At 34.8% G+C, this 26,224-nt stretch overlaps 2 protein-coding genes across 2 annotated transcripts; both read right to left on the reverse strand.

The window, feature by feature from the left end:
- Positions 1-22,327: 22,327 nt before the first annotated feature.
- Positions 22,328-23,057, reverse strand: LOC136069353 (F-box protein CPR1-like). Its single transcript, XM_065777781.1, has 2 exons — positions 22,979-23,057; positions 22,328-22,872 (listed from the first exon to the last, which is right to left on the reverse strand). Exons 1-2 carry the CDS (start codon positions 23,055-23,057, stop codon positions 22,328-22,330), a joined length of 624 nt encoding a protein of 207 aa, XP_065633853.1.
- Positions 23,058-24,962: 1,905 nt separating this feature from the next.
- LOC112029747 (nicotinamidase 2) lies at positions 24,963-25,865 on the reverse strand. The gene has a single exon (XM_024062435.2). The coding sequence runs from the start codon at positions 25,849-25,851 to the stop codon at positions 25,258-25,260; it is 594 nt and encodes a 197-aa protein (XP_023918203.1). The 5' UTR covers positions 25,852-25,865; the 3' UTR covers positions 24,963-25,257.
- Between the last annotated feature and the right edge of the window lie 359 nt (positions 25,866-26,224).

Consider the following 26,224-nt stretch of genomic DNA (forward strand, 5'->3'; position numbering starts at 1 on the left):
CATAGTCACTACGGATCTTATATCCGAGGTGCTACATATGCCTAAGGTAGCGCATCCTGACTACACTAGTTATCAGTATCTTAGGACTGTGTCCAAAGATGAGCTCATATCTCACTTTTATGAGAGACCTTCTGTATGGGGTGGGCATCAAAACACCCTATGCTTGGACTTTGAAAAAGGTCTGAGATTCCTTAACATGGTGATAACATTTGTTCTTACTCCACTGTCTCACTATAACTCTATCACAGAGCCTCGTGCTCATTTTCTTTTATCCTTCCTTAAGGACCTCACCATAGACCTCTCTTCTCACCTCATCACATCGATCATCAATGTTTATAGGGATACAACTACACGTGATAAGCTTATCTTTCCTTCTACGTATCCTTCGACATTTCTTAGTCGAGATCCCTGATTCCCCTCTTCTCTTTCCTATCATTGGTGCCATCGACATCGTTACTGTTCGATAGAGTGAGGCCCAGCTTCGACCGAAGCGGTCGCAGACAGAAACGACTGATCCTCCAGCCCTTTCTGTTCCTTCCACCTTTGCTTCTTTTTCTTTGGGTGGTGGTGTGATCCCCGAGGCCATCAAGGCACAGCTTGAGCGCATGGATACTCGCCTTGACACTTTTACCAATGAGTTGTGTCAGGTGAACACTCGTGTCAGTCATATCGCACGACGATAGGCTCAGCTTGGTGGCTTCGTCGCTTCTCCATCTCCTTCACCCGAGGTTTTGGCAGATAAGGATAGCAATGATGGTGTTGGTGATGACAATGACGATGAGGATGAGGATGCTAGCTCTTCCAGTGATGATGAGATGACAACCTCTCAGTGACTTACCCTTTGTCATTAGTGACAAAAATGGGAAGTAGTTTTGGGATGAGAGTAGTCTTGTATTTAGAGGGAGAGTTAGCATAGGATATTTTTTTAGGAGGAGTGTATATTTTTGAAAGATTTAGTGAGGATTTTATGTACTTCTCTTTTCTTTCTCTTTAGTTACATTATCCTCTCGTACACTAGTCTTATGACCATTTATTTATGACATAAATTGTATTTATGTTCATTTATATCTATGATGATGTATGTTGCTTTTCACCTATTTTCCCATGTGTTGTTTCTTTTCTCTCTTTATATACATGTTTCTTTATGTATGTAATCATTTATTTTTGTTTCACACTAAGATGCCTTGATGAGTTTTGTTTAAAGTGTTTTAGAAAGACAAGTTGTGAAAATCTATCACGCCATGAACTCTCTTTTTGCAAAGTTTTTCAAGAGTTTGTGTTAGAGTTAAATTTTATTGTATTCAACAAGTGGTTATGAGTTTAGTGATTTAAGACTTCTCTCATAATTCATTTGTTTGTTGTGGTTTTGTCACAGATTGCCAAAGAATGAGATTGTTAAGACATATGTGGATATTGTTAGAGACATATATTATGTAACTTGGTTAATCCTTTAACAAAACTCATTTTACTTGTAATTGGGTAGATCTAGGATGGTTTAAGTCTTCAATTATTTAACATGTTTTTGTTTGGTTGTTTTTAGTTTTGCTTTTTTTTTTTTTTTCATAAAAAAAAAATTGAAAAATCAGAAAATTTCAAAAACAGTGTGTGTTTTGTGTATATTGGGACTTGTGTACCTTAGATGGCCATTGAAACAAAATTTTCTAAAATTTTGTATCTCTTGTAGCTTAGACGAGTATCTCAATACACAATTAAGCAAGTGAGTTTTGTGGCTCGTGTTTGTGATGAGTACAAATAAGTTATCTCTTATACTTAACACTTATATCATTCTGTTTTACAAGAAAAACTAGAAAATCGTAAGAAAAATGCATAAATAACCATCTTACCACTAAAGCTCTTCAATCATGTATAACATTTGTATGCTTCGGCATAGCAAAATTGTGATGTTTAAGCTTACATAATTGGGTATTTCTTCTCTCTATCTTATATGTCCATGCATGATATGCTCAAAAAGAAAAATATGCAAAGAAAAATAAAAGCAAAAGGAATCAAAATGCTTTTAAATATGGTTGCAAGCGTGTTTTAGGAGATGTGGGAGTTAGAGGATGTACCTCGAAGGTGATAATAGCTATCAAGCAGTTATGATTGTGTGTGAGTGTATTTGATCTTCTCATATCTCGAATCGTCATAATATGAGACACTTTTGCACTCTTGCCATGTTTTTCACACACAACACACAAATTCTTTACTACTTTTAATATATGTGCAAGTACAATGTGATTTGGCCATCACAAAGAATACATGTGTTAAAATATACTCACTAAACTATCTTAACTCATTTTTGAAATATAAAATTGGTTAGAATTATTTAGTGTATGTGTGTTTTTGGACCTTTGAATGCTTTGCATTTTCTTGTTGAGAGATGTTTTGAGAGCTTAATATGTTGTTTGGATCTTTGTTTAAGTTGCTTGATTGTTGCATTCATCTTTATGTGTTTTTCCCTTCTTTGAAAAACTCTTTTTTTCTCAAGCTCGACAGCTTTTTGACAGATCCTCGACAGATACCTTTCTATAGAGCTTTTCATCTTCTTGTCTCGACAGATCTTATCACAATCTCGATCTATCGAGCTTTCTAAAAATTCTTCTCGATAGAATCTTGATAGCTTCTTCGATCCATCGAGATACTTTTTGTCTAGCCGATAGATCCTCGACAGCCTCTTAATCCATCGAGGTTTTTTTTGTCTACAGATCCTCGACAGCACCTCGACAGATTCATCTATCAAGAATTAGTGCTCGATAGATCTCGATAGCTTCTCGATCCATCAAGCTGCGATTTCTTTTTATATGTTGAGTGCAAAATCAAAATCATTTCTCACCTATCTCTCTTGATAGAAAACCCACTTCTCTCCCTCTAAACACTCTCTTGTCACTCTAATCTCCACTCATTTCAAGATTTCGGCCTAATCAAGCTTCAATCTTGTGGTATGAACTTCAAATCCTTCCTCTCTCTCATGCATTTCACGCATTAGACCTAGGTTTTAGGGTTTTTGAAATTTTTGTGAAACTTTTGGTTTGAGTGTTGTTTAATTGATGATATATGATCATGCATTGCATTCCATTAGCATTTTCACAATGTTTCATGCATTTAGATGTGTGCTTGATTATTGTTGATGTGTGATGAGGTTTGGATTGGGTTTCAATCCATGATGCAATTATTTTTAGCACGTCACATGTTCATGCATACGTACCTTTCTTTTCTTCCTTTTGTTTTGGTTGTGATGCTGTTTTTCTTTTTCTTTGATAATGCCTTAAAATGTGTACTTGTTATATATTTATGTGGGCATTATCTCCTTATTACTATGCTTAATTTGTATAATTAAGCCATGATTTGCATTAGTCCCTATTATTTATCTTTACATAATTTCTTGAATAAGATGCCATTCATTGTGTGTAATTTTCTACTTTCAGGAAATCATGTGAGAAAGATGAGTTTATAGGAATTTGTGAGAGAGTGGAAGCCAAACTAAAATTAAAGTGGAGCTAAAAGACCATGCTTAAACATCTAAGGAGGTGCAGCTGGAGTGCTTGGATCGTCTACCATGATTGGAAGCTTCAAATAAGGAAAGAAATCAAAGAGGCAAAATCTGAAAAGGGAAAATCTGATTTGAGCACTGATCAATATTTTGGGCATATCTCTCTCCAAAAAAATCCAATTGACACAAGGTTAGATGGGTTGGACAGTGACTTAAATATCTACAACTTTCCAGTTTTGAGTTTTTCGAAATTCTTAATTTTTGCAGGCCGAAATTAGCTCACAAGTTACTGCTGTAAACCTAGACGGAAATTAAAATAGTGAAAATTTTTATTTCCTTTGGACACTTAGACATTAGGGTTTTGAAAGGAGGCTGTGTAGAGCGAATTTGGCAGAGAAAAACATTGTATTTTCCTTTCTCTAATGGCAGCCTAAACTCTTTGCTAGGGCTAAAAGTTATGTTTCTTCTATACGGTATGAATATCCAATGTGATTCTTTCTAGGATTTTATCGATGACATATTTGATTGTTCAATTAGATTTCTTTTGATGTATTTGTTCTTCCATGCTTTCAATAAGTTCAATATGTTTTTCTTATTGTTTAGATGAATTTCTAATAGTTTCAAATAGAAATCATGTTTTAAATTGAATGAGTTTTTCTGAAAACTTTTCTAACCGCATTATTAATCAAGGTTATCATGCGTTCTTGAATTGTCTCAGTTCAACCGAATCATAAGTTTTTAATTGTATAAGAACAATCAATTATGAAATATATAATTTCTTAGATCACAAAGAATTTTATTTCGAGATAGGGAAACACCTCGATGCCCTAGTATTTACATTATTAATTTAAATCAATTCTTATTATTATTCTTGTTAACAATCACCAAGCAAAAGTACTTTTCTTATTCACCGAAATTGTTATTTAATTATATTGTCTTTGAATTTACCTTGCTCCTTGTGGTTCGACCTCGGTATTCTGAGAATTATATAGCTACGATCTGCTGCAGTTGGGAGTGAGCAAGCATTCTTCTCCCTCTCTCTTTCTTCGAATAGATTGCTCATGGCACCCAAGCACAAATCCACGCTGGCTCAAAACCCTCTTTGTGGTTCTGGGTCATCTGGTTCATCTAATTCTCTTCCCTGTTTTTTCTGTTCGGTTTTGTGATGAGAAGGCTGGTAAGGACTTCTTGGAGAACATCCAGCGACATGGCGTTCATTCGGAACGCCAAGTTATTCTGTTGGACTTTTCTAACACTCTTCTACCCGGTGTCATTCAGACTCGTGCATGGGAATCTCTTTGTGAGATACCCTTGAGGTATATATTGGAGTTTTACTCCAATATACATGGTATTGATACCTTTATACCTCGATTCACCACGATATTTCAAGGTACACATATCATAGTCACTACGGATCTTATATCCGAGGTGCTACATATGCCTAAGGTAGCGCATCCTGACTACACTAGTTATCAGTATCTTAGGACTGTGTCCAAAGATGAGCTCATATCTCACTTTTATGAGAGACCTTCTGTATGGGGTGGGCATCAAAACACCCTATGCTTGGACTTTGAAAAAGGTCTGAGATTCCTTAACATGGTGATAACATTTGTTCTTACTCCACTGTCTCACTATAACTCTATCACAGAGCCTCGTGCTCATTTTCTTTTATCCTTCCTTAAGGACCTCACCATAGACCTCTCTTCTCACCTCATCACATCGATCATCAATGTTTATAGGGATACAACTACACGTGATAAGCTTATCTTTCCTTCTACGTATCCTTCGACATTTCTTAGTCGAGATCCCTGATTCCCCTCTTCTCTTTCCTATCATTGGTGCCATCGACATCGTTACTGTTCGATAGAGTGAGGCCCAGCTTCGACCGAAGCGGTCGCAGACAGAAACGACTGATCCTCCAGCCCTTTCTGTTCCTTCCACCTTTGCTTCTTTTTCTTTGGGTGGTGGTGTGATCCCCGAGGCCATCAAGGCACAGCTTGAGCGCATGGATACTCGCCTTGACACTTTTACCAATGAGTTGTGTCAGGTGAACACTCGTGTCAGTCATATCGCACGACGATAGGCTCAGCTTGGTGGCTTCGTCGCTTCTCCATCTCCTTCACCCGAGGTTTTGGCAGATAAGGATAGCAATGATGGTGTTGGTGATGACAATGACGATGAGGATGAGGATGCTAGCTCTTCCAGTGATGATGAGATGACAACCTCTCAGTGACTTACCCTTTGTCATTAGTGACAAAAATGGGAAGTAGTTTTGGGATGAGAGTAGTCTTGTATTTAGAGGGAGAGTTAGCATAGGATATTTTTTTTAGGAGGAGTGTATATTTTTGAAAGATTTAGTGAGGATTTTATGTACTTCTCTTTTCTTTCTCTTTAGTTACATTATCCTCTCGTACACTAGTCTTATGACCATTTATTTATGACATAAATTGTATTTATGTTCATTTATATCTATGATGATGTATGTTGCTTTTCACCTATTTTCCCATGTGTTGTTTCTTTTCTCTCTTTATATACATGTTTCTTTATGTATGTAATCATTTATTTTTGTTTCACACTAAGATGCCTTGATGAGTTTTGTTTAAAGTGTTTTAGAAAGACAAGTTGTGAAAATCTATCACGCCATGAACTCTCTTTTTGCAAAGTTTTTCAAGAGTTTGTGTTAGAGTTAAATTTTATTGTATTCAACAAGTGGTTATGAGTTTAGTGATTTAAGACTTCTCTCATAATTCATTTGTTTGTTGTGGTTTTGTCACAGATTGCCAAAGAATGAGATTGTTAAGACATATGTGGATATTGTTAGAGACATATATTATGTAACTTGGTTAATCCTTTAACAAAACTCATTTTACTTGTAATTGGGTAGATCTAGGATGGTTTAAGTCTTCAAGAAACATATTATTCAAGTCAAGAGTTAAAGTCATACAAGTATATCTAAAAAACAAGGGAAGAAGTGCTATTCATTAAAACTCGACAGATGTCTCAACAGAAGCTATCTATCGAGATTTAATGATGAAGCTCGACAACAACTCGATAGAAGCTGTATCTGTCGCGAATTACGAAATTTCGATTTTCAGATCTGATTTCACGCATATCCAAGTGTATTTGTGTAGGGTTTTTTTTCTCACAACTCTAGACATATATAAGGATTATTTTAAGGGCTGTTAAAGATGATGCAAGGTTATGCAACTTGATGCAAAGTCATTGTGCATGCAAATTGTGACCAGAGACAGAATTTGCTCTAGTTCATCATATTCTTTGTAGAAGCTATTGCGTCTTTACACCAAGAGTTTTGTAACCAAGGAGCTTCTTGATCTTCATCGTTGGATAAACTAAAAAACTTTGCAACAAACATCTTCCTTAAGTTGGTGTGTTAGTCACGTACTTGGATCCGTGCATCAATTGGTTAGTCACGTACTGAGAGCCATGCACTGAAATAAGAGATTGTCACTACATTACAAGTCCAATTGAGTATTGAGGTAAGGGTTCAATTGTAAGTTAGTATAAGGTACTGAGATTCCTTTACTTGTAACCGCTTGTTTTGATAATAGTGGATTCTCAGGAGTAATAACCTTAAATTTACTCGGTAGGGTTTTGTCTGGGTGGTTTTCCTCATTCGTAAACAAATCATCTGTGTCAAATTTATTTTCTATTACATTTCACTTAGTTGGTGATTTGTTTGTGCTACCATGCTTATTGCATGTAATTGAATCTAATTAATTCATTTGGTTAATTAATTGATTAATTTTGCCAAATGGGTCAATACATTTTTAGCCTATCAGATTATGTGAAAGGTGTGGTTGGCTTAGCCAAGGACCTGAGAAAGGTCAAAACCAAGTACCCTCTAATGGTTGCAATATTGCCTGATGTCCCTGAGGAGTGAGGAGCACCATGAAATATTGGTTTCGTAAGGGTGCATAGTTAGGAAGATTGAGCCTGTGTACCCATCTAAGAACCAAACCAAGTTTGCCAAGGCCTACTATGTCATCAACTACTCCAAGCTACGTATTTGGGAGGTATGTATGTTACCATTTTTTGCATGTGTTACACGTAGCTTGCTTTATGTGAGTGACGAGATTTTTTTTTTTTTTTTTTTGAAACTGTGTTTGTGGGCTTCTGACATGTGCTATCTCAAAAACGCTTTCAAATGTTTAGCACTTAAATTCCAATACTCTCTGTGCAGTTTGTGGAGTACAGCAAGATGATTTACCTAGACGGAGACGTCCAAGTGTTTGAAAACATTGACCAACTCTTTGACTTACCAGACAACCACTTTTATGTTGTTATGGACTGCTTTTGTGAGAAAACATGGAGCAACACCCCACAACACAAGATTGGCTTTTGCCAGCAGTTCCCTGACAAAGTCCAATGGCCAGCTGAGCTTGGCCCCAAGCCTCCCCTATACTTCAATGCTGGCTTCTTTGTGTATGAGCCTAATCTATCCACATACCATGATCTCCTTTAGACCCTTCAAGTTACCTCTCCTACCACTTTTGCTGAGCAGGTAAATCTTAGTACTAGTTGAGGTCGAAAAACTACCATGTATTTCATGCAATTCATTCATATTAATTGCCGGATGCATCACATTAATTGCTTGTTTATACATGACCCATTTCGGAGGTCATGTGGCTTGATTTGACACATATGAAGCTACTTTCTAGCCATTGGTTGTGGATGTGCTTCACTAGCTTTGAAGACATAAATCTATGACTTTAATTCTTTTTTTTTTTCTTTTTTTTTTTTATGGTGGATATTAGTTACTATAGTATCTTACCGAAGAAATTTTAATTCTTTCAGGACTTTTTGAATATGTTCTTCAAGGATTCCCAGTTTACAATCTTGTGCTTGCCATGTTATGATGCCATCCTGAGAACATTGAGTTTGATAAAGTCAAAATTGTTCATTACTATGCTGCTATGAGTATCCACTTTGCTGATAGTAATAGTCTCAAATTTTGATAAATTTCAATTTTTTTCTTGATATGAAATACTAATTGTTGAATATTAGCTCTGATACCATGTTAAATGGAGAATATTATCAAACGCAATGTGTTATACCATGTTGTGTATGCTAGAGAGGATGCGGAAGAGAAAGCATAGGATAGGAACATCAAGAACACGAGAGTTACGTGGTTCAGCCTTGACGGCCTACATCCACGGAGGAATCCCTTAAGGGCTACATCTTTATTGTGTAGGAGTGTAGTACAATAACCTATGTTACAATGAACCCTAACATGAGTATATATAGGCGACTAAACCCTAGACTACTAGTACAAGCAGGAATGGGCTTAGGCCTATTACATTGGGCTAATATATGTTTAATATATATCTCTAACACTAATGAAGTATGTTTTTGATTGGTTTACAGGGCTTAAAGCCATGGAGGTACACTGGTGAGGAAGAGAACATGGACAGGGAAGATTATCAAGTTGCTAGTGAAGACATGGTGGGACATATATAATGATGAAACATTGGACTACAAGAACACATTAGCTTCTGTTGAGGCTGAAGCTGGTGCTGAGAAAAATGGCTTGAAACGATTCTTGACAACAGTGTCAGAGGTCGTTGTTCACTATATTAATGCCCCATCTGCTGCTTAGTGCTTGTTATAAGTTCAATGCAAATGAAACTTGTGTAGGACTAGACTAATGGGTATGGTTTGGTATGGTCTTTTATTTTAAGATGAAGACTCACCAATTACTTACGTAATTAGTAGTTTCTGGTTTACTTTTAGGTAATTAGTAGTTTCTGGCTTTTTATGGTCTTCTGTTTTAGGTCGAAGACTTCACTCCTATTATTGGGTCAGAAGTTCAAAGCAATTGTTCCTTCATTTGCATTGTTTTCTTTGTTAACATTTTCAATTTATAAGAACAAATATTTGATGTATATAAATTGTTCTCTCTCTCTCTCTCTCTCTCTCTCTCTCTCTCTCTCTCTCCTATTGTTAATTGCTATGTTAGTAAATGTCCAACCTTGGTTTCTATTCTTGAGACTGGATTAACACCATGACCTTTCTTCTAAAAGCAAACTTGGTGTTTGTGCTTAGTGCTTGTTATAAGTCCCAAAAAAAAAAAAAAAAAAAAAAATTGCAGAACATCGTAGTTCAACATCTAAAATGATCAGTATCAATAGCATTAACAAAAATAAGTAAATAACTTACCAACCAACACTTCTGATTCAAGCTTTTGAGAGAGAGAGACTAACAATTAGATACCAAGGTCACACCAAAAAATTGTAGCCTTCAAGTACTTCTTATTATAAACAGAATTTAACCAAAAAAAAAAAAAACCATGTCTACAGCTTTTGGTGAAAAAATTAAGTAGCAAATAATAGGAAAAAAAAATATATTTAAATTACTTTATAGCATCCTTTTTGTTAAATATTTTAAGTGCATGAAATTTTAGCTTAGATCTTACATTAGGACTTTATAATTATGATTTATAGTGGCACTCTCTCTCTGAGAGAGAGAGAGAGAGAGAGAGAGAGAGAGAGAGAGAGAGAGAGAGAGAGAGAGAGAGAGAGAGAGAGAGAGAGAGAGAGAGAGAGAGANGTTAGGTTCTAAAGACTTAGGATTTGATGTGTTTAGAACTCTAACATGTAATGTTGACAAACCATGATCAAAACAATATGTTTAGTCTTGTTTAGGCTTGCTCAAAGTTGTGTAATTCATATAAAGTTGGAATCAAGAGATTGCAGATGTATTAGTGCATTTCGGCCTGGCTCGATCAATTGAAAGTCGGCCAGAATGTTTTTCTGCAGAATTTCCAACTCAGCCCTATCTCATTAAACGTTTAGGGTTTTATATTTTTGCTCTAGGTATATAAGGCAAAACCCTAGCCACGTTTTCTGAGTTGCTCTGGTTGTATTGTTGCTCATATTTTGCGGTTTATGTGAATCTCTTGTGAGATCCTTGATAAGCTTTCCTTCACATAAACTTAGGATTTTCAAGGTAAATATATTATTAACACCTTGATGATCAACTCAGTTGCTGCCATTGGAGCCTAAAGAAAGACAAACATGAGTGCTTGTACTTGATTAGAGAATCCAAGAAAGAAGGAGTCCGTGGATTTGGAGCTTGCATGTGGTCGTGTTAGTAAGCTCTACTGGTGGGTAGCATTAGGAAGTCGAGTGTGGGTGCTTGTAAGTCCTTTTGTATGAACTTCGATTATTTCATATAGTGGATTCAATTTTACCTTGAGGATAGCTAAGTTAAATCCTCCCCAGGTTTTTTACCGGTTTGGTTTTCCTGGGTGATCATATCTTTGTGTTCTTTATATTTTCGCTACTTTATATATTGATATGATTATTTGATTGTGTTAACCTAGATATGCATAATTTGACTAAGTTAATCACTTGGCTAATAAACTAGGTTAATCCAACTGTTGTGTTTTAAGGGGTCTAAAAACCTAACAAGTGGTATCAAAGTGGGTAGCTCTCTTGTTTTAGATCTTTTGATCTAAGAGCTGATCCTTGACCACTGTTATCATGGATAATTTAAAGTGTTTTTCTGATCATGTTACTGCTCATGCTTCTCTTGATTTTATTGATGTCTATGAAACTCTTCATAAGGAATTATCTAAATCTTTGAAAAATTTTAAGAAATTTAAAGAAGAGTTAAAATTGGCTAATCTTGAAAAAGAGGAATTGGTTGTTAGATTAGATGAGTCTAATAAAAAGAATGAATTTTTGAGAAATCAAATTTCCTCTCAAGATGAGAAGATGAAAAGCTTGGAACAAGAGTTAGTTGAATCTAAAACTAAAATTGAAAATTTGACTAGTATCAAGCCTGCTGTTGATAACAGAAGTGTTTCTGTTTCTCTTAAGCCTAAAACTGAGAAAGTTTATATCCCTCCTTTTAAGAGGAATAATAAAGAAAATACTTATTTTGCTAGGTTAGACAAAGGTAAAAGTTTTGATGTAGATGCTGAAATTTCTAAACCTAAGTCTAAACCTACTATTAGAGAGCATAATAAATTTGTTTTTGTGCCTACCTGTCACCTTTGTGGTGTTGTTGGTCATATTAAACCAAATTGTTCTTTGTTAAGGCAAAAATCAAAATCTGAGAATAGATTTGCTGTCAGGAATACTGATGTTCCTAAATTTGTTCTTATCTGCCACTTTTGTAGTGTCCGTGGTCACATTCGTCCTAATTGTCATAAATTGAAATTTAAGCATTCTGTGTTTCAATCTAGGACATGTGATAATATTTGTCCTGCCATAAGTCCATATAAATTGTTTTATATTCTTTTGAAAATTTTAAGCTTGTTGGGTTGTGAAAGGAATTTGCAGGATTTTAGTCTTTCTCAGAAAATTGGTGTAATCCCTCAAATACACTCTGCTTCACATGAATTTTCATCTACAAAGCCGAAGACTCGTGCTAAATGGGTAAGAAAAGATTCTCTAAGGTGAGTGGTGCTAACTTGTCCCTAATTTGATTCTTTCAATTAATTGTGGACATGTTTTGTTTCTGTTTTTGGTTGTTTTGTTGATTTTAGTTTTTTCTTTTTTTAAAAAAAAAAAATCCAAAAACATTGAAAATTTTTCAAAAATATTTTATTTTGAGTCTTGTTTTATTTTTCTTGAGGATTACATGAATTATGATATCTCTCTCTTGATTTAGAACTTGCTTGACATTGTGGAGAAACTTGAATAGCATGTGTTATATAAATACTGAGTTTTTTCTGATTTTGTGTGAGTATGTACTAGTTTGTACATGTACTCAAGGGTTAATTAAGAAATTGATATTTCTTATTTGTGTACCCTCTATAGCTTAGTTTAGCACTATCATACATTGCTTTTGCATTGTTCATTTAGCATAATGTGTGTTTTTGTTTTTGATCATAAATTTTTTTAAACCAAAAAGATTTTTGTGTTTTGTATTACATATCATGGATTTGAAATCAAAGTTGACCACCTTATCTTTACATAACATGTTTATGTACTTTGTTTAGTTTTGATGAGCTTATTTATTACACTTGACTAGTTGAAGTTTTGTAGTACATGTTGTATGTGAAAGATGTTTATGGTTTTTGATAATTTTGTCTTGATCTTGAAGTCACATGTCTTTGACTGTCGGAATTGATCCTTTTGAGAAAGGCATAAATAACCATTTCACCACTGTTCACTAGTCAATCGTGAACACCTTAGTACATATCATAAGATTCTGTGCTCGAGAAAGTGTAGCACATGTACAAAAAGAACATAAGGTGTAGCCTCAGTTTAATTGCTTAATGCTTAAAATTAGTGTGTACTATTAGGCTTGATATCAAATCACATATTTAAAATTGGTGTGTACATTATCCTGACTTTTTAATAAGTTTTTGAATAAATTAAAATTGGTGTGTATATTATGAGGTAAAATTCAAGAAACTTACATGATTGTAAACTTATGTTCTAGGAGATGTGGGAGTTATATGATGTAACTCTTTAGGTGATAGTCTCTTTTGAATTCTATGTGATGAATTTTGTAGACCCTATGATTGATTGCTATTCACATATCACCTCACATGTATCTCAAGTTTTTGCTAGTTGCACATACTACACAAGTTACTCTTTGCTAAACTTGGTACATTATATTGTGTGTGATTTTATTGTGGTCATCCAAGATTAAAAGTTCTTTGATTTTAATGCAAAATGTGTTTAAAGTTTGAGAAATTAGATATTCTAGAGCTTGAATGTACCCGTATTAGGGATTTTGTTCAAATTGGGTTTAATTGATGAAATTGGCTTGTTGTTTTGATATAATTGATCATTCTTATATGTTCCCTATCATGTGTAATGGTCAATTCATCAATTTATTTCAAAACATTCAAGTGGTTTTATAATTTTTGGGGTTTTTGTTAGAAACTCTATGCTCAAGCTAATTTTGTGAATTTAAACTTATATTGAACTTAGTTTCACTGCATTAAAGCATGCATCATGACATATTTTTTTATGCATCATTTGTGTTTAGGATTCACATGCATTGCATTGTTTTGTATCTATCTTGCAGCTTTGCAGTCATATCTCTCATTGTTTTCACACATAACATGCATACACTTTGCTACATTGGGTACTCAACTTGATCAAACAATTAATTGATTAATTTTTGAGCTATGTACTTTCTAATATATGCATTTTTTATGTGCGAACTGTAGAAAATATTTTTTTTAAGAGATATGATGGATAATTAATGTGCAAATATTTTTTCTACTTATGCAACTATTTATGGGTCACATAGTGCCATGTTTGCATTTTATTGAAATAGAGAATATTTTTTTCTTTATGTGTATCCTCAACTTAGTTTTTTTTTTTAACTTGGTTTGTGTTTTTTTTTTTTTTTTTTTTTTATATCCCCACCCCCTTTATTTTTCCCCAAAACTTGTTTTGTTTTTTCTATTTTTATAGGAGGAGAAATGTTTTTTAACATTTGTGGTTCTTTGGGGGAGTTGTTGCTCTTCATAGAGGGAGTTGTCTCTATTTTCTCTTACTTTGTTGCATATGTTTTCTGTCTACCTTCTAACTAGGTAGTCTTTGTCAATACGTGACAAAAAGGGGGAAACATAGATGACCTGTTTGTTTTGTTTAGGGGGAGAATATAAAAACTTTTTGATGTATCTAACTTAGGAGGAGAGTTAGAATTTATTTTGATATATTTGTTTCTTGTTTCACTTCTTATTGATTTATATTTATAATTTCTTCATTGGTATATGTCTTTATTTTGTGTTATGTGAAATCAAGAATTTATTTTTGTTTACTTGTATTTTCCACACATGCGTTTATGCATTTTGTTTAGTGTTTCAGGAAATATACAAGTTGATTCAATTGAGCTACTGTCTACGTTTGCAACTGATGGATAGTAGTTAGGATTGAATTCGTGTTTATCAGCATTATTTTTGTAAAGGGCTTTTATTTGTAAACTTTGAGCTTTTAATTTGTGTTTTGTCACAGATTGCCAAAGAGGGAGTTTGTTAAGTTCTAAAGACTTAGGATTTGATGTATTTAGAACTCTAATGTGTAATGTTGGCAAACCATGATCAAAACAATATGTTTAGTCTTGTTTAGACTTGCTCAAAGTTGTGTAATTCATGTAAAGTTAGAATCGAGAGGCTGTAGATGTATTAGTGCATTTCGGCCTGGCTCGATCGATCGAAGGATAGACTCGATCAATCGAAAGTCGGCCAGAATGTTTTTCTGCAGAATTTCCAACTCAGCCCTATCTCATTAAACGTTTAGGGTTTTATGTTTTTGCCCTAGGTATATAAGGCAAAACCCTAGCCACGTTTTCTGAGTTGCTTTGGTTGTATTGTTGCTCATATTTTACGGTTTGTGTGAATCTTTTGTGAGATCCTTAAGGAGCTTTCCTTCACATAAACTTAGGGTTTTCAAGGTAAAGATATTATCAACACTTTGATGATCAACTCAGTTTTTGTCATTGGAGCTTAAAGAAACACAAGCAGGAGTGCTTGTACTTGATTGTAGAATCCAAGAAAGAAGGAGTCCGCGGATTCGGAGCTTGCACGTGGTCGTGTCAGTAAGTTCTACTGGTGGGTAGCATTAGGAAGTCGAGCGTGGGTGCTTGTGAGTTCTTTTGTATGAACTTCGATTCTTTCATATGGTGGATTCAAGTTTACCTTGAGGATAGCTAGGTTAAATCCTCCTTAGGTTTTTTACTGGTTTGGTTTTCCTAGGTGATCATATCTTTGTGTTCTTTATATTTCCGCTGCTTTATATATTGATATGATTATTTGATTGTGTTAATCTAGATTTGCATAATTTGACTAAGTTAATCACTTGGCTAATAAACTAGGTTAATCCAATTTTTGTGTTTTAAAGGGTCTAAAAACCTAACAAGTTTATTATAGTACCGAAGAGGTGATTCTAAATTTGAATCCTATCTTATTCTACCTACAATTTACAAAAGTTATCCTAAATGATAGTGAAAAAAATATGCCATCATCATCGCATGACACAATCTGATTAGTCTTAGTCCAAATGTAATAATTTATTACAAATTACCTGGGTCTATGGCAGTGTTGTTAAAAGTGCGCTTAAGCGCAAAGCGCAGAGCACACAGGCCTTGAGGTTTTTCCCTCAAAAGTGAGGCACCCTCAAAGTGCGCCGTAGAGAGCTTTTTTATTAAGCGCGAAGCGTGCTTTTTTGAGCTTTTTGTAAATATTTTTTTATTATTTAAAAATCCTAATTTAATGTTTAGCCATTAGATTTAAATATGTATGATATAAGCCATTGATTTAATATATAAAAACTAATAGTGTGGTGTGCTACCATAAACCTAAGCCTACCTCTTTAAATATTTTAGACCTTTTGGACCACAACCACACAAACAAACACTCAAGTCAGACAATTACGATGATCCCTTGCTTAATGAGGATGATGATTATGTAGATTAGCATTGCATATTTGCATTGATTTTGTTAGGCAAAGATATTTTGTTTGTCAAAGATAACAGTACTTAGCATTCTAGTAGTTTTTAGCCCCCCAGCACTTGAACCAAATTTCAAACAATAAATTTGGTGACACAAATTTTTACAATTGTTGATGTGAATTTTTCTAAGATTATTGCATAAATAAAAGTAGTGTTAATGATGAATTTATTTGAAAATGATATTATTTAAATTATAACTTTTCAGCTTAATAAGTTGTGAAAACTTTTTCTCTAGTATTGCTCAATTTCATATGTGCTCTTGAATTAATTTGGGAAAAAATGGTATGACTGACCCTATAACTTGTGTATAGGATGAACATCAGTAAAACTAAAAAAAAAAAAATCATTAATAACATTAAAATACTACAAAAAAAAATAAATAAATAAAGGAACAACAGTGGCAAAATCTTTTTTTTCCTCGGGACACTCAACAAAATGAATAAGTTTTCTGCTTTATGGCCTGAAGAAAAAAAGAAAAAAGAAAAAAAAGAGGAAAATTAATTGCTTTGGGAAATGATTTCTTGCTGCAAAGGTTACCATCGGTGATGAAGAAACAGAGGTGCCAGAGGAGGAGGAAGTTGAAGGGGAAGGAACAAGCTGCTGTGTGTTTGATGGTATTGTCCTATGGTTCTGTTTTTGCCTAAAGGAGGAAACGCAACAAAATGTTGATAAGATAAAGAAGACCCTAACCACTTGCCAATAACCCCAACCAACAAGTATACCTTTTAATATTGTCCTTTTAGCTTACTTTTTTCTTCTTCTTCTTCTTTTTCTTTGATTAAATGAAAGTAAATGGAAATACCCTTGTGAATGTTATTTGGGTTTTCAAAGAAGGAAAAGAAAGAAGGTAATAGTCAAGGAAATTGAGAGAGAATTGATAGAATGACATTCCTGTTTTTGGTGACATATCTTAGTAATGTTGTACATATACTTGGAAGTAATAATGATATATAGTTTTTTTTTTTTTTTGGTTGTATGTTATGCGCCATTTTTTCTGGTTCATGATATGATGCTTGTAGAAATTGTAGGACGACTTTATAATGGGAAGCTCTCTGTAGGAATTGTCAAAAAAATGCACTCAAAAATTGAATTATATATTATGCTTTTTAGGTTAAAAGAAATAAGGACACTATAAGCAACAGAAAAATTTTCTACATTTTTCACAAAACATGAAATTTGTCCAGAGATTGGATTGTTTAGCTGGTCACATTTATCCATGGATTTTGAATATTCTTGTGTGCACGCTTTACCTCGTCCATTAATTAGACGAAGATAGCTTAGGCTTATTTTACTTTGTTTTTACCTTATTTAAGGAAAGTTTATAGACGTTACAATCCTGCATCTAGAGATTTTGCTCGTCTTGTGCCTTTAGCCTTCTTGTGGATTAGCTTTAATGAGAACTTCAACAATATGAAAATTGGAAATTCACACAACTTTATATACATTGGAAACCCAAACTGTATTTACATAAAATAAATATCGTCCACAAGCATGGCACATGCTTAGAAGCTGGTGCCTTTAGAGAATTGAAAATACTTATGTACAAACGGACTAAGTTCATGACTTTGTCCATCATGATTACGTCCATAGACAGTGCATAAGCCGGAAGCTAATGCACTTTAGGGAATTAAAATACTAAAAACATGTAGTACTAACAACAAACACAAATAAACATAAGGAAAGTAACACATAAGTTAAACTTCCTCTAGGACGATGCTTGTCCAGGATGATGCTCGTCCATACTGATATTTCACTGATAATATCTTCTTAAATGCTCAACATTCCAGGAGTGCTCTAATTTTTGTCCATCTAGAGCTTCCAAGTAGTATGATCCCTGCTTTTTGTAATTAATAACTCTATAGAGTCCTTCCCAATTAGGCCCCAGTTTTCCGTAGATAGGATTTCTGGTTGCTAAGGAGACCATTTTTAGGACAAGGTCCCTAATGTTAAAGCGCCTAAGTTTCACCATTGCATCATATTGTTTGGCCATGAGATTTTTATACTTTGCTGTTCTTTGTTCTGCACATATCCTCACCTTGTTTATAAAACCAAGATTGAGACAAAGTTGTTCTTCATTTTCCTCGTCCTTATACTTCGTCACCCTATGGTTAGCCATGTATATTTCTACAGGTATGACTGCTTCACTTCCATAGGCTAGTTTAAAAGGAGTTTCTCCTCACAGTCGTCCTATAGGCCCATAGAGGATCGGAGGTTGAAGAGAAGAAAAGAGAGGGTAAAGTAGTAAGAATCTTAAGATCTTTATAGAGAGTTATGCTCTGAAAGTGTTTGATCTACAAAGGAATTTAAGATATCTGTAACTTTAAAGACGACTCCTTATACTCATCAAAAAAAGATTCATGGTAAGAACAAACTTCTACTATGATTGCAATTTGCACTTATCAGAGATTAGTTTAAAAAGAAGGATATTTTGGCAAGATTTTGGTCTGGATATGGGCATCAAACCCTTTTCTTAAGGAGTTAAAACTTAAAACGGCAATTTTATTGTATGGCTAAACAGAGTTTGATTGAAATTAAAGAACTTGGGACCATCTTCAATCTACACCTAGATACATTCGTGAGCAGAGATTCCCCTTACAAGAGCAATGTAATTTGTAAATCCAAGAAAAGACAATTACACCAAGCTTGGCCTTTCAGTCTTCTGTCAAAGCAAGTTACTCTCAAAAAATTACATATCTTATTAGCAAAATTTTCACAATTGTGCCAATTATAGAGCTAGAGCTTGCATTTTTTTTTTTTTGTTTAAATCTTGAAATCAATAGCAAGATGTCTAGAGTTTTATAATTCATATGACATTGCTTTGGAGTTTTTATTTGAGACATTTAAGTTCAAATACCTCAGCCCCAACTATTAATGTCTAAAAAATAAAAAGTAAAATACCAAGAGCAAGATGACCTATAAACATAGAGGATAATTATATAGTATCCCTAGCCTTATCACATGCCTTATGTGCATGATCAGATTTTTTTTTTTAACCTTCAAATTTCTTTATTCATCCCATTTGGTTGTTTCAGTCTTCATCCTAGTAAACCCAATCCAAACTTGATCTTCAACATCACTAGTTGCCATTAGTAACTTGATTAGAAGCACCAGATTTGTTAGCTTCATTTAATTTCTTCAAACATTTAATACCAACAACTTCATTACTTACAGTAACTAGTAAAGTAGTCCTACGAAATAGAGAATTAGCAACTCGATTAGAAGCACCAGAGTTATGTTTAACAACACAGCAGGTCTATTCCATATAAGAAGCATACCATGTAAGCATCTTATTGAGGTGTCTTTGATTCTTGAAATATTTCGATGATTTATTGTCTACAAAAATTCATGAACTCCATTGAAATTAAATAATTTTCCTATTCTCCAAGGCAACTGCATACACCAAAGGTAAAATGTTTGCTAAATCTGTTTTTATGCAAAATTGCAACCAATGGTTAAAAAACCAAACTGCTTCGGAAAAAAAAAAAGAAAAAAAAAAGAAAAAGAGAGACAAAAAAGAAGAGATTCAAGGTTTTAGGGCCAAACTGGGCTTTTAATCAAAGTAGAACCATGATAATGTTATAATTAATTTTATATTTATTAAAAATAACAAATAAATTTCTAAAAACGAACAAAATTGGTTAAAAGGTATCTAAAGAAATTTGACCAATTTTCTCAAGAAATTTCATGATTTTAATAAGTTCAAAAGAAAATAATAGTACATAAATAAGCATAAACAAAATGTTGAGTTTAGTGATCCTTCAAGTAGAAAGTATTTAAATCTAAATTAAAATTATTCATACTTGTAAAAAAATGTATTTTAATCTAAATTAAGACCATTTAAATTTTTTTTTTTTATATATAAGTAGCATATTGACATGCAAGATCACAATTCTTAAATCTCATATTAAGCCATGGATAATTTTTCCCTTCCACATTAGACCGTTACTTTCATGCCTTCTGCAAAAGAAAAGGAGCATTCAGTATTCCTCAATCACAGCTTGAGTTGCAAATAATGACACTTCTTATCCAAATAGCATATTTTATACATCAAGTAACGCAATCCTCTCCACAAAAGTAGCAGGCAAAGCTGGAAAAGCTAGAATACCAAGATCCTTCTCATGCAGAGTTTCAGGATCCAGTAAGTTCATACACAGAATAATTATCCAATTTTTTGCAAATTCTCCTTTTCATTTGTGTTATGATCAGCCCAATTAGTCAGGAAAATACATGAGAGAGTGATAAATTTAAATTTTTCTCGCCAACCTAAGCAGGGACCTGCTCTTTGAACCAAAGTACACCAAGCCTGGTGCAAAAGGAAAAAGTCTAGAACATTTTCCATTTGCACAAAAAAAGATGCTTACTCCGTGATTATGATTCATGCAAACCAAACTATCTCATCACCCAAACAATGCATAGCTCACCCAAACAATCAAAGCAAAATTTTCCTTGTACAATTCAAGATGTTCCACTTGCAAGTCATCTACAACAGCAAGAGGTGGTGTGATCCAATGGGATGATTGAATAATTTCTGCAGGGAGTGCTATCTCTCCGAATCTCTCCATTGGCATATGACATCATTCTGGGCAAGTAAGTTAATTTTGTTGCTAAAGTAACTTAAACACCGTCAACTAGACTAACGCACCACTCTATCAAGGGGATTACAAAAGGAAAAAATGTCAAGAACAAATATTTTGAGTTTCATATCATATCAAAGTACTTACTCAAAAATGCCTACATAGAACCTAGCTACCACTTCCCAGACATTATTTCATGCTTTGGCTTGCCATAAACAATTCAAAACACAACCCACCTCTATTGTTTTTAATATCATAGTTGTCCAATTGATACTTGAAAATCAAAATAAATGGTGAGGATGGGATTGGTCAATTTTTTGAGAGAATAAGTTCATAAAAATAGCATCCTGTACTCAAGAACTCCACCAATTAGCACAATCTGCCACATTGTTATGGGGATTACAGAAAGTCCAATTTTAATCTAGTAGGAAATAAAATATAACCAATAACATAAATAGGAGCCGATATAGAATTGTTCACTCAAAAGTACACTTTTCTGCTTTAGTTGGCCATAAAGCAGACAATGTAAACTCAGTTTTGGTGAAATGCACATTTGAATAGATCCAGATATATATTCTATCGAAACAATTGGGAAATGTGCAACAGTTGAGAGCAGTATCCGATAGAGATTAGAGATGGAGAGTTTAAGAATCGGAAGTACTGTATCAAGTTCAAAAAATCAAGATGGTGAAAGCAAGAACGTGTAGATAGAACCAATTTTAAAGTGTGTGCAAGAACAAGGATGACTATTGGATTTCCATGCGAGAGGTCAAATATATAACCATAAGCATTCTATTTCATGGATTGTTAACTTAAAACAGAGATATTTGCATGCATCATTAAAAATACTTGTAAGTTAATTTAAACTCCCACTGACGCCTGTCTCAATGCCAATTTATTTGGCAAGCTAACAAATGTACACCCCCCTAAATTCTTCTTGTCCAACCAAACCCAAACGAAAGTTCAGGAAACACATTTGATGTAGCTCACAACCTAAAATAGCAGGATCACATATCTTGGGACAGACAGATTTTCTGTCATATAAATTAGCTTCTTATTGTCAATATTAAGGGTAAATATACTGCAGAAACGAACAAAAGACAATGCCGCCTGAGCCAGGGAAGTAAGAACAAGACCTTGTAATAATATAGCAGGATCACATATTTAGGGACAGACTCTCTTTCATATAAATTAGCTTATTACTGCCAATATTATGGTTAAATGTACTACTGAAACAAACAAAAGACCTTGTAGCTTGAAACAGGGAAGTAAGAACAAGACCTCAGAATGGTAACATGCTCACTAAAAAAGCACTTGGCTACTTCTTTTCATAATTCTCAGTTTTAGAGCTGTCTTTATTCTCTCCTCTTTTTTTGGTCATTTCTTCTTTTAAAGTGTACTCAAGAGAGCCATAATCTAGATCTTTTTAACACTACCAAAGGGACATGTAAGCAAATAAGGATTATGTTGGCCAAGTATTGTTTTCTACTTGCATTGCCAAATCTAGATTTGTGCACGACAAACATCCGCAGGGCGCAGAGAAATATCATATACTTATATATAATATGATAATAGCCACAAAAGGATATTGTAAACATGGGACAGAAATTAAGCTTTTCACGATACTATTGTGCCTACTACTAAAGGAAACTTCATCCATAGTCCATACCACTAGGGACTTCCTTATAATATGCATGCCACCATCCACTTAGTAAGACACCATGTTTGCTCCATCAAGTAAAGCAAGGCTCTCCATGAAGGTAGCTACACATAAAGGTTGTTGGATATCAAAATCCTTCCCATGTAGAGTTTCGGTGTCAACTTAAACAAACTTCTGTTCTTGATTGTTGGTCCTGAGGCAGAGAGTCAGAAGTGAACCACACATAGTGAAGGCAATGCAAACAGCTAATCTCTCAAGTGGTACAACAAAAAGTTTATTCCAAGACTCAAGCACGCCACACTCCCTCATCACCCAGATGGAGTATTGGTAGCCACCACGTTGTTCACTTTGTCCAAATGTAAGGAAAGCCAGATTCCCCTTGAATAATGCAAGACATGTCTGAAATCTCACTATTGACATAGCACCATCAGGCATTCTTAACATTCTAAATTCCTCTAAGACTCGTGAGATCCAGTGCAAAGCTCCACTAACCAATGGAGTTGGCAAAAGAAAACTATTATCAAATGCCTTAACATTGGCTCTCAATGACATTCCAACCCTTCTCCATGAATCCGAACTTAATGAGTACACCGCAATGTCATCAGGCACATTTGGTCTTATCCAAGGACAACACGAAACCCTCAAAACCTTGTAGTCACTGTTCTCCGAATGACAAGCAAATCCGAGTGTAACAACACCCAAATTTCCTAAGCAAGAATCAGGCAACCTCTTGAATTTTCTAGCGCTGGGGTTCCACAAATATATAACATTAGTCGAAGTGGCGAGACATAACAACCCATTGTAGGAACCGACTATTTTGGACAACCAATGCGACCGTACAGACGGGTCTGTTAGAAGTAGAAGAATTCATGGCGCGTGTATGAAGCGGCATGTGTATGATATAACCATCACCATTATCATTATCAGTATCATGAGCATGGTTCTGTTCGTTTGTGACATTTTTCAACGGAAGAGTTGAAAAACAGAGACAAGCTCAGAGAGATTCGGGGTTGCCGTTTTTTTTAATTTTTATTTTACTGCAGCGGGATAGCTTTTGTTTCTTTTGAGTTTTGAACACGTTCGTTTTATGTTTAATATTTTTTGGGCCCATTTTTGTGCTTCAAGGCCCAAAGCTTTATGCTCCAAGGTCACTCGAGTGTGTTTTTGGCATATCAAGCGACAAATAAAATTGACCCCCTTGTATCGTAGTCCAATACGCTAATGGTCTGTAGGGACACGAAATCCAAATTCTTTGTTTAGGTAAGTTAAAAGAAATAGATTTGGGCTTTAACCATTAGATCTAAATATGTTTGATATAAGTAATTGATTTAATAAAATTAATAGTGTAATGTGCTACCATAAATCTAAGCCTACCTCTTTAAATATTTTAGACCTTTTGGACCACGATCACACAAACGAACACTCAAGTCAAACAATTACAATGGTCCCTTGCTTAATGAGATGATGATTATGTAGATTAGCATTGCATATTTGCATTGTTTTTGTTAGGCAAAGATAACATTACTTAACTTCTAGTACTTTTTAGCCTTTTTTCTTTTTGGTTCTATACGTCTATTTTGATTCTACGATTTTTTGTAATCATGGCCATCAAATATCATGTTTGCATATATTTTGTAAAGCACAAGAGGATTATATAAATAGTATAAAATGTTTTATTGTAATTTTATATGATTAATTGATCATTTAATTGTTATATTGACCATTAATCATTTTTTAAAAAATTTATTAAAATTTAAAAAAAAAAAAATATGCGCTTCACATCGACAAGCACGCAAGCTTTGCACCTAGGCTCCAAGAGACCCTTGCGCTTAAGTGCGCTCAACGCTTTTAACAACACTTGTCTATGGTCTACTTTGCGTTTGTCCACACAATCAGGTTCCAAAATTGACACTTAAGACAATCTAAAAATTGTATAATAATGACACAAATTGACATCTGATAGGTATTGGTTTATCTAAAAGTTTAATTGTGTTATTGGGTTTTGCCAAACAATATTGTTAACCTTGCAGAACAATTATCAATTTAAATTTTGTTCTCTCTAATAGCCTGCTGTTCCTTTACAGAGAATGTTGATTTAAGCGCTTTGGGATGTAGAATGCTAAATGGAAGAACCAATTTAATTCGAGCGACGTGAGACTATTTTGATTTTTATACAATTGGTATGCCCTATAGTGACACATGAATTCTTGTCATCCCTATTCATATTCTTTGATTAAACTATTGCAGTTTTTTTAGCATAACTAGGTGATGTACTTAGATGGTGACTGTGATATTGCAGTGGGCATTTGGGAACTTGGTGAACCTTCATCGATCATTCCTAAGTTAGAGGATCATGAACACACTGATGGACAATGTACTACACAACAGTCCATTGAAGCTGCAATGGAGCAAGGGGTTATAATCAAAAGGAAAAAAAAGAAAAGCAAACACAAGGAGACACTTCTAGTACAAGGAGAGGTAAAACTCTAGAAGAAGGAAAGAATGTTGGTACAGATTCCATATGAATTCCATTATATTGAATATTAGGGGCCTTAATGATTCCTTAAACAGAAAGAGGTAAGATGGTACATCAGAAAGTTCCAACTATCAATTTTGTGTTTATGAAGGTGATTGCTCTGGCTCTATTGTAGCACAAGCTGTGTGCCATTTTTATATTATAAAATTTTTAAGTATGGGTGTTTGTTATTGTTGTTTACATATCGATAACATTACATATATTTTTACACACTTTTTAACACATTTATTTTCACAAAACAACAACATTACTGCAAATCTCTTATCAAACGGACCCTCAAGTTTTCCAAAACAAGGAGAAAACTTTTGTTTTCAGTCCCTCATTCTTGCATGATATCATGGGTCTAATTCATACCTTGCTAGGAAAACACAGATAATCCCAGCCACTGTTGAACTAATCTAGAAGATCGAAGCCTTAAATTATTTTCTTTCATCTTTTCACAACTATACAGGGCTATCTAACAAAGGACAAAAATACATTGGATAGAAAATAAAAACTTATTCAGACATTTTCACAAACACTACGTATGCACTCGTTGATGTACCTCAATCTTCTTTCATTGATTCCCAAAGAGGCCCTCTCGAAGCCTCTTGCAATCAACAAAGTATGCGAAACCATATGCCAAGTTCTTGAGCGTGGCCTCGTGCAGCTCCAAATCCAACGTGGCAGTCGCGTCGGTGGAGAAGAAGACCCTAAACCCCCTGACGAAAGCCTCACGCGCCGTCGTCTCGCAGCAGAGGTTAGTCATGACACCTGTGATGATCACCTCCTCCACACCCATCTCGCGCAGCTGCTCCTCTAGGCGCGTGTTCTTGAACGCGCTGTACGTGTTCTTCCCCACCACCATCTCCTTCGGCAGCTTCTCCAGCTCCGGCATCAGCTCCGCCTCCGCTGTCCCGTCCATGATGAAGTCGCCGTTCCACCACTCCGCAAGCATGCCGCCGTCGGCGTCAGTGTGGGAGTGGCGCGTGAAGATGACGGGGATGGAGGCGCGTCGGCAGAGCTGAATGGTTTGGAGCAGGTTGGGGAGGATTGGCTGGGCCATGGAGGAAAAGTAGTTCTGCACGTCAATGACCAAAAGCGCTGAGGTTTTGGGGTCTGGGTTTCTCTTTCTCTTCTCGTATTTCTTGTATTTCTTGTATGACGCCATTATTGTTTTTGTTTATGGAAATATTGGTATTATTTGAGGTTTGAGCCTTTGAGTTTGAGGTTTTTTATAGGGATAATTACACTTTGTCCACCTGTGATTTACCTCTAATTTTATGTGTCCACTCGTGATTTAAATTTTGACACTTTACCCACCTGTGATTCTGACCGTGAGTGCTCCATAACCCATCTCAATGTTTTCTGTTATTCTAACACCAAATAAGTAAAAAACACATCCCAAAACGAATCAAAACTCACTCCCACTCCCAAAACTCACTCACTCCCACTCGGTTTGCTCACCAAACTCACTCACTTGAGACAACTGTGGCAGATTCGAGCCAAGGAAGAAAGACACAGTTGCTCCTCTGTTCAGCTAT

Source organism: Quercus suber, unplaced genomic scaffold (assembly GCF_002906115.3).
Source record: "Quercus suber isolate HL8 unplaced genomic scaffold, Cork oak 2.0 scaffold_164, whole genome shotgun sequence".
Classification (NCBI taxonomy): domain Eukaryota; kingdom Viridiplantae; phylum Streptophyta; class Magnoliopsida; order Fagales; family Fagaceae; genus Quercus; species Quercus suber.

Excerpts from the sequence above, each read along its gene's own strand:
- LOC136069353 (XM_065777781.1), bottom strand. The coding sequence starts at position 23,057 with ATGCCGCTTCATACACGCGCCATGAATTCTTCTACTTCTAACAGACCC. Across the intron at positions 22,873-22,978 it reads CGCATTGGTTGTCCAAAATA|GAAATTTGGGTGTTGTTACA; the intron begins GTCGGTTCCTAC and ends ATTCTTGCTTAG.
- LOC112029747 (XM_024062435.2), bottom strand. The coding sequence starts at position 25,851 with ATGGCGTCATACAAGAAATACAAGAAATACGAGAAGAGAAAGAGAAAC.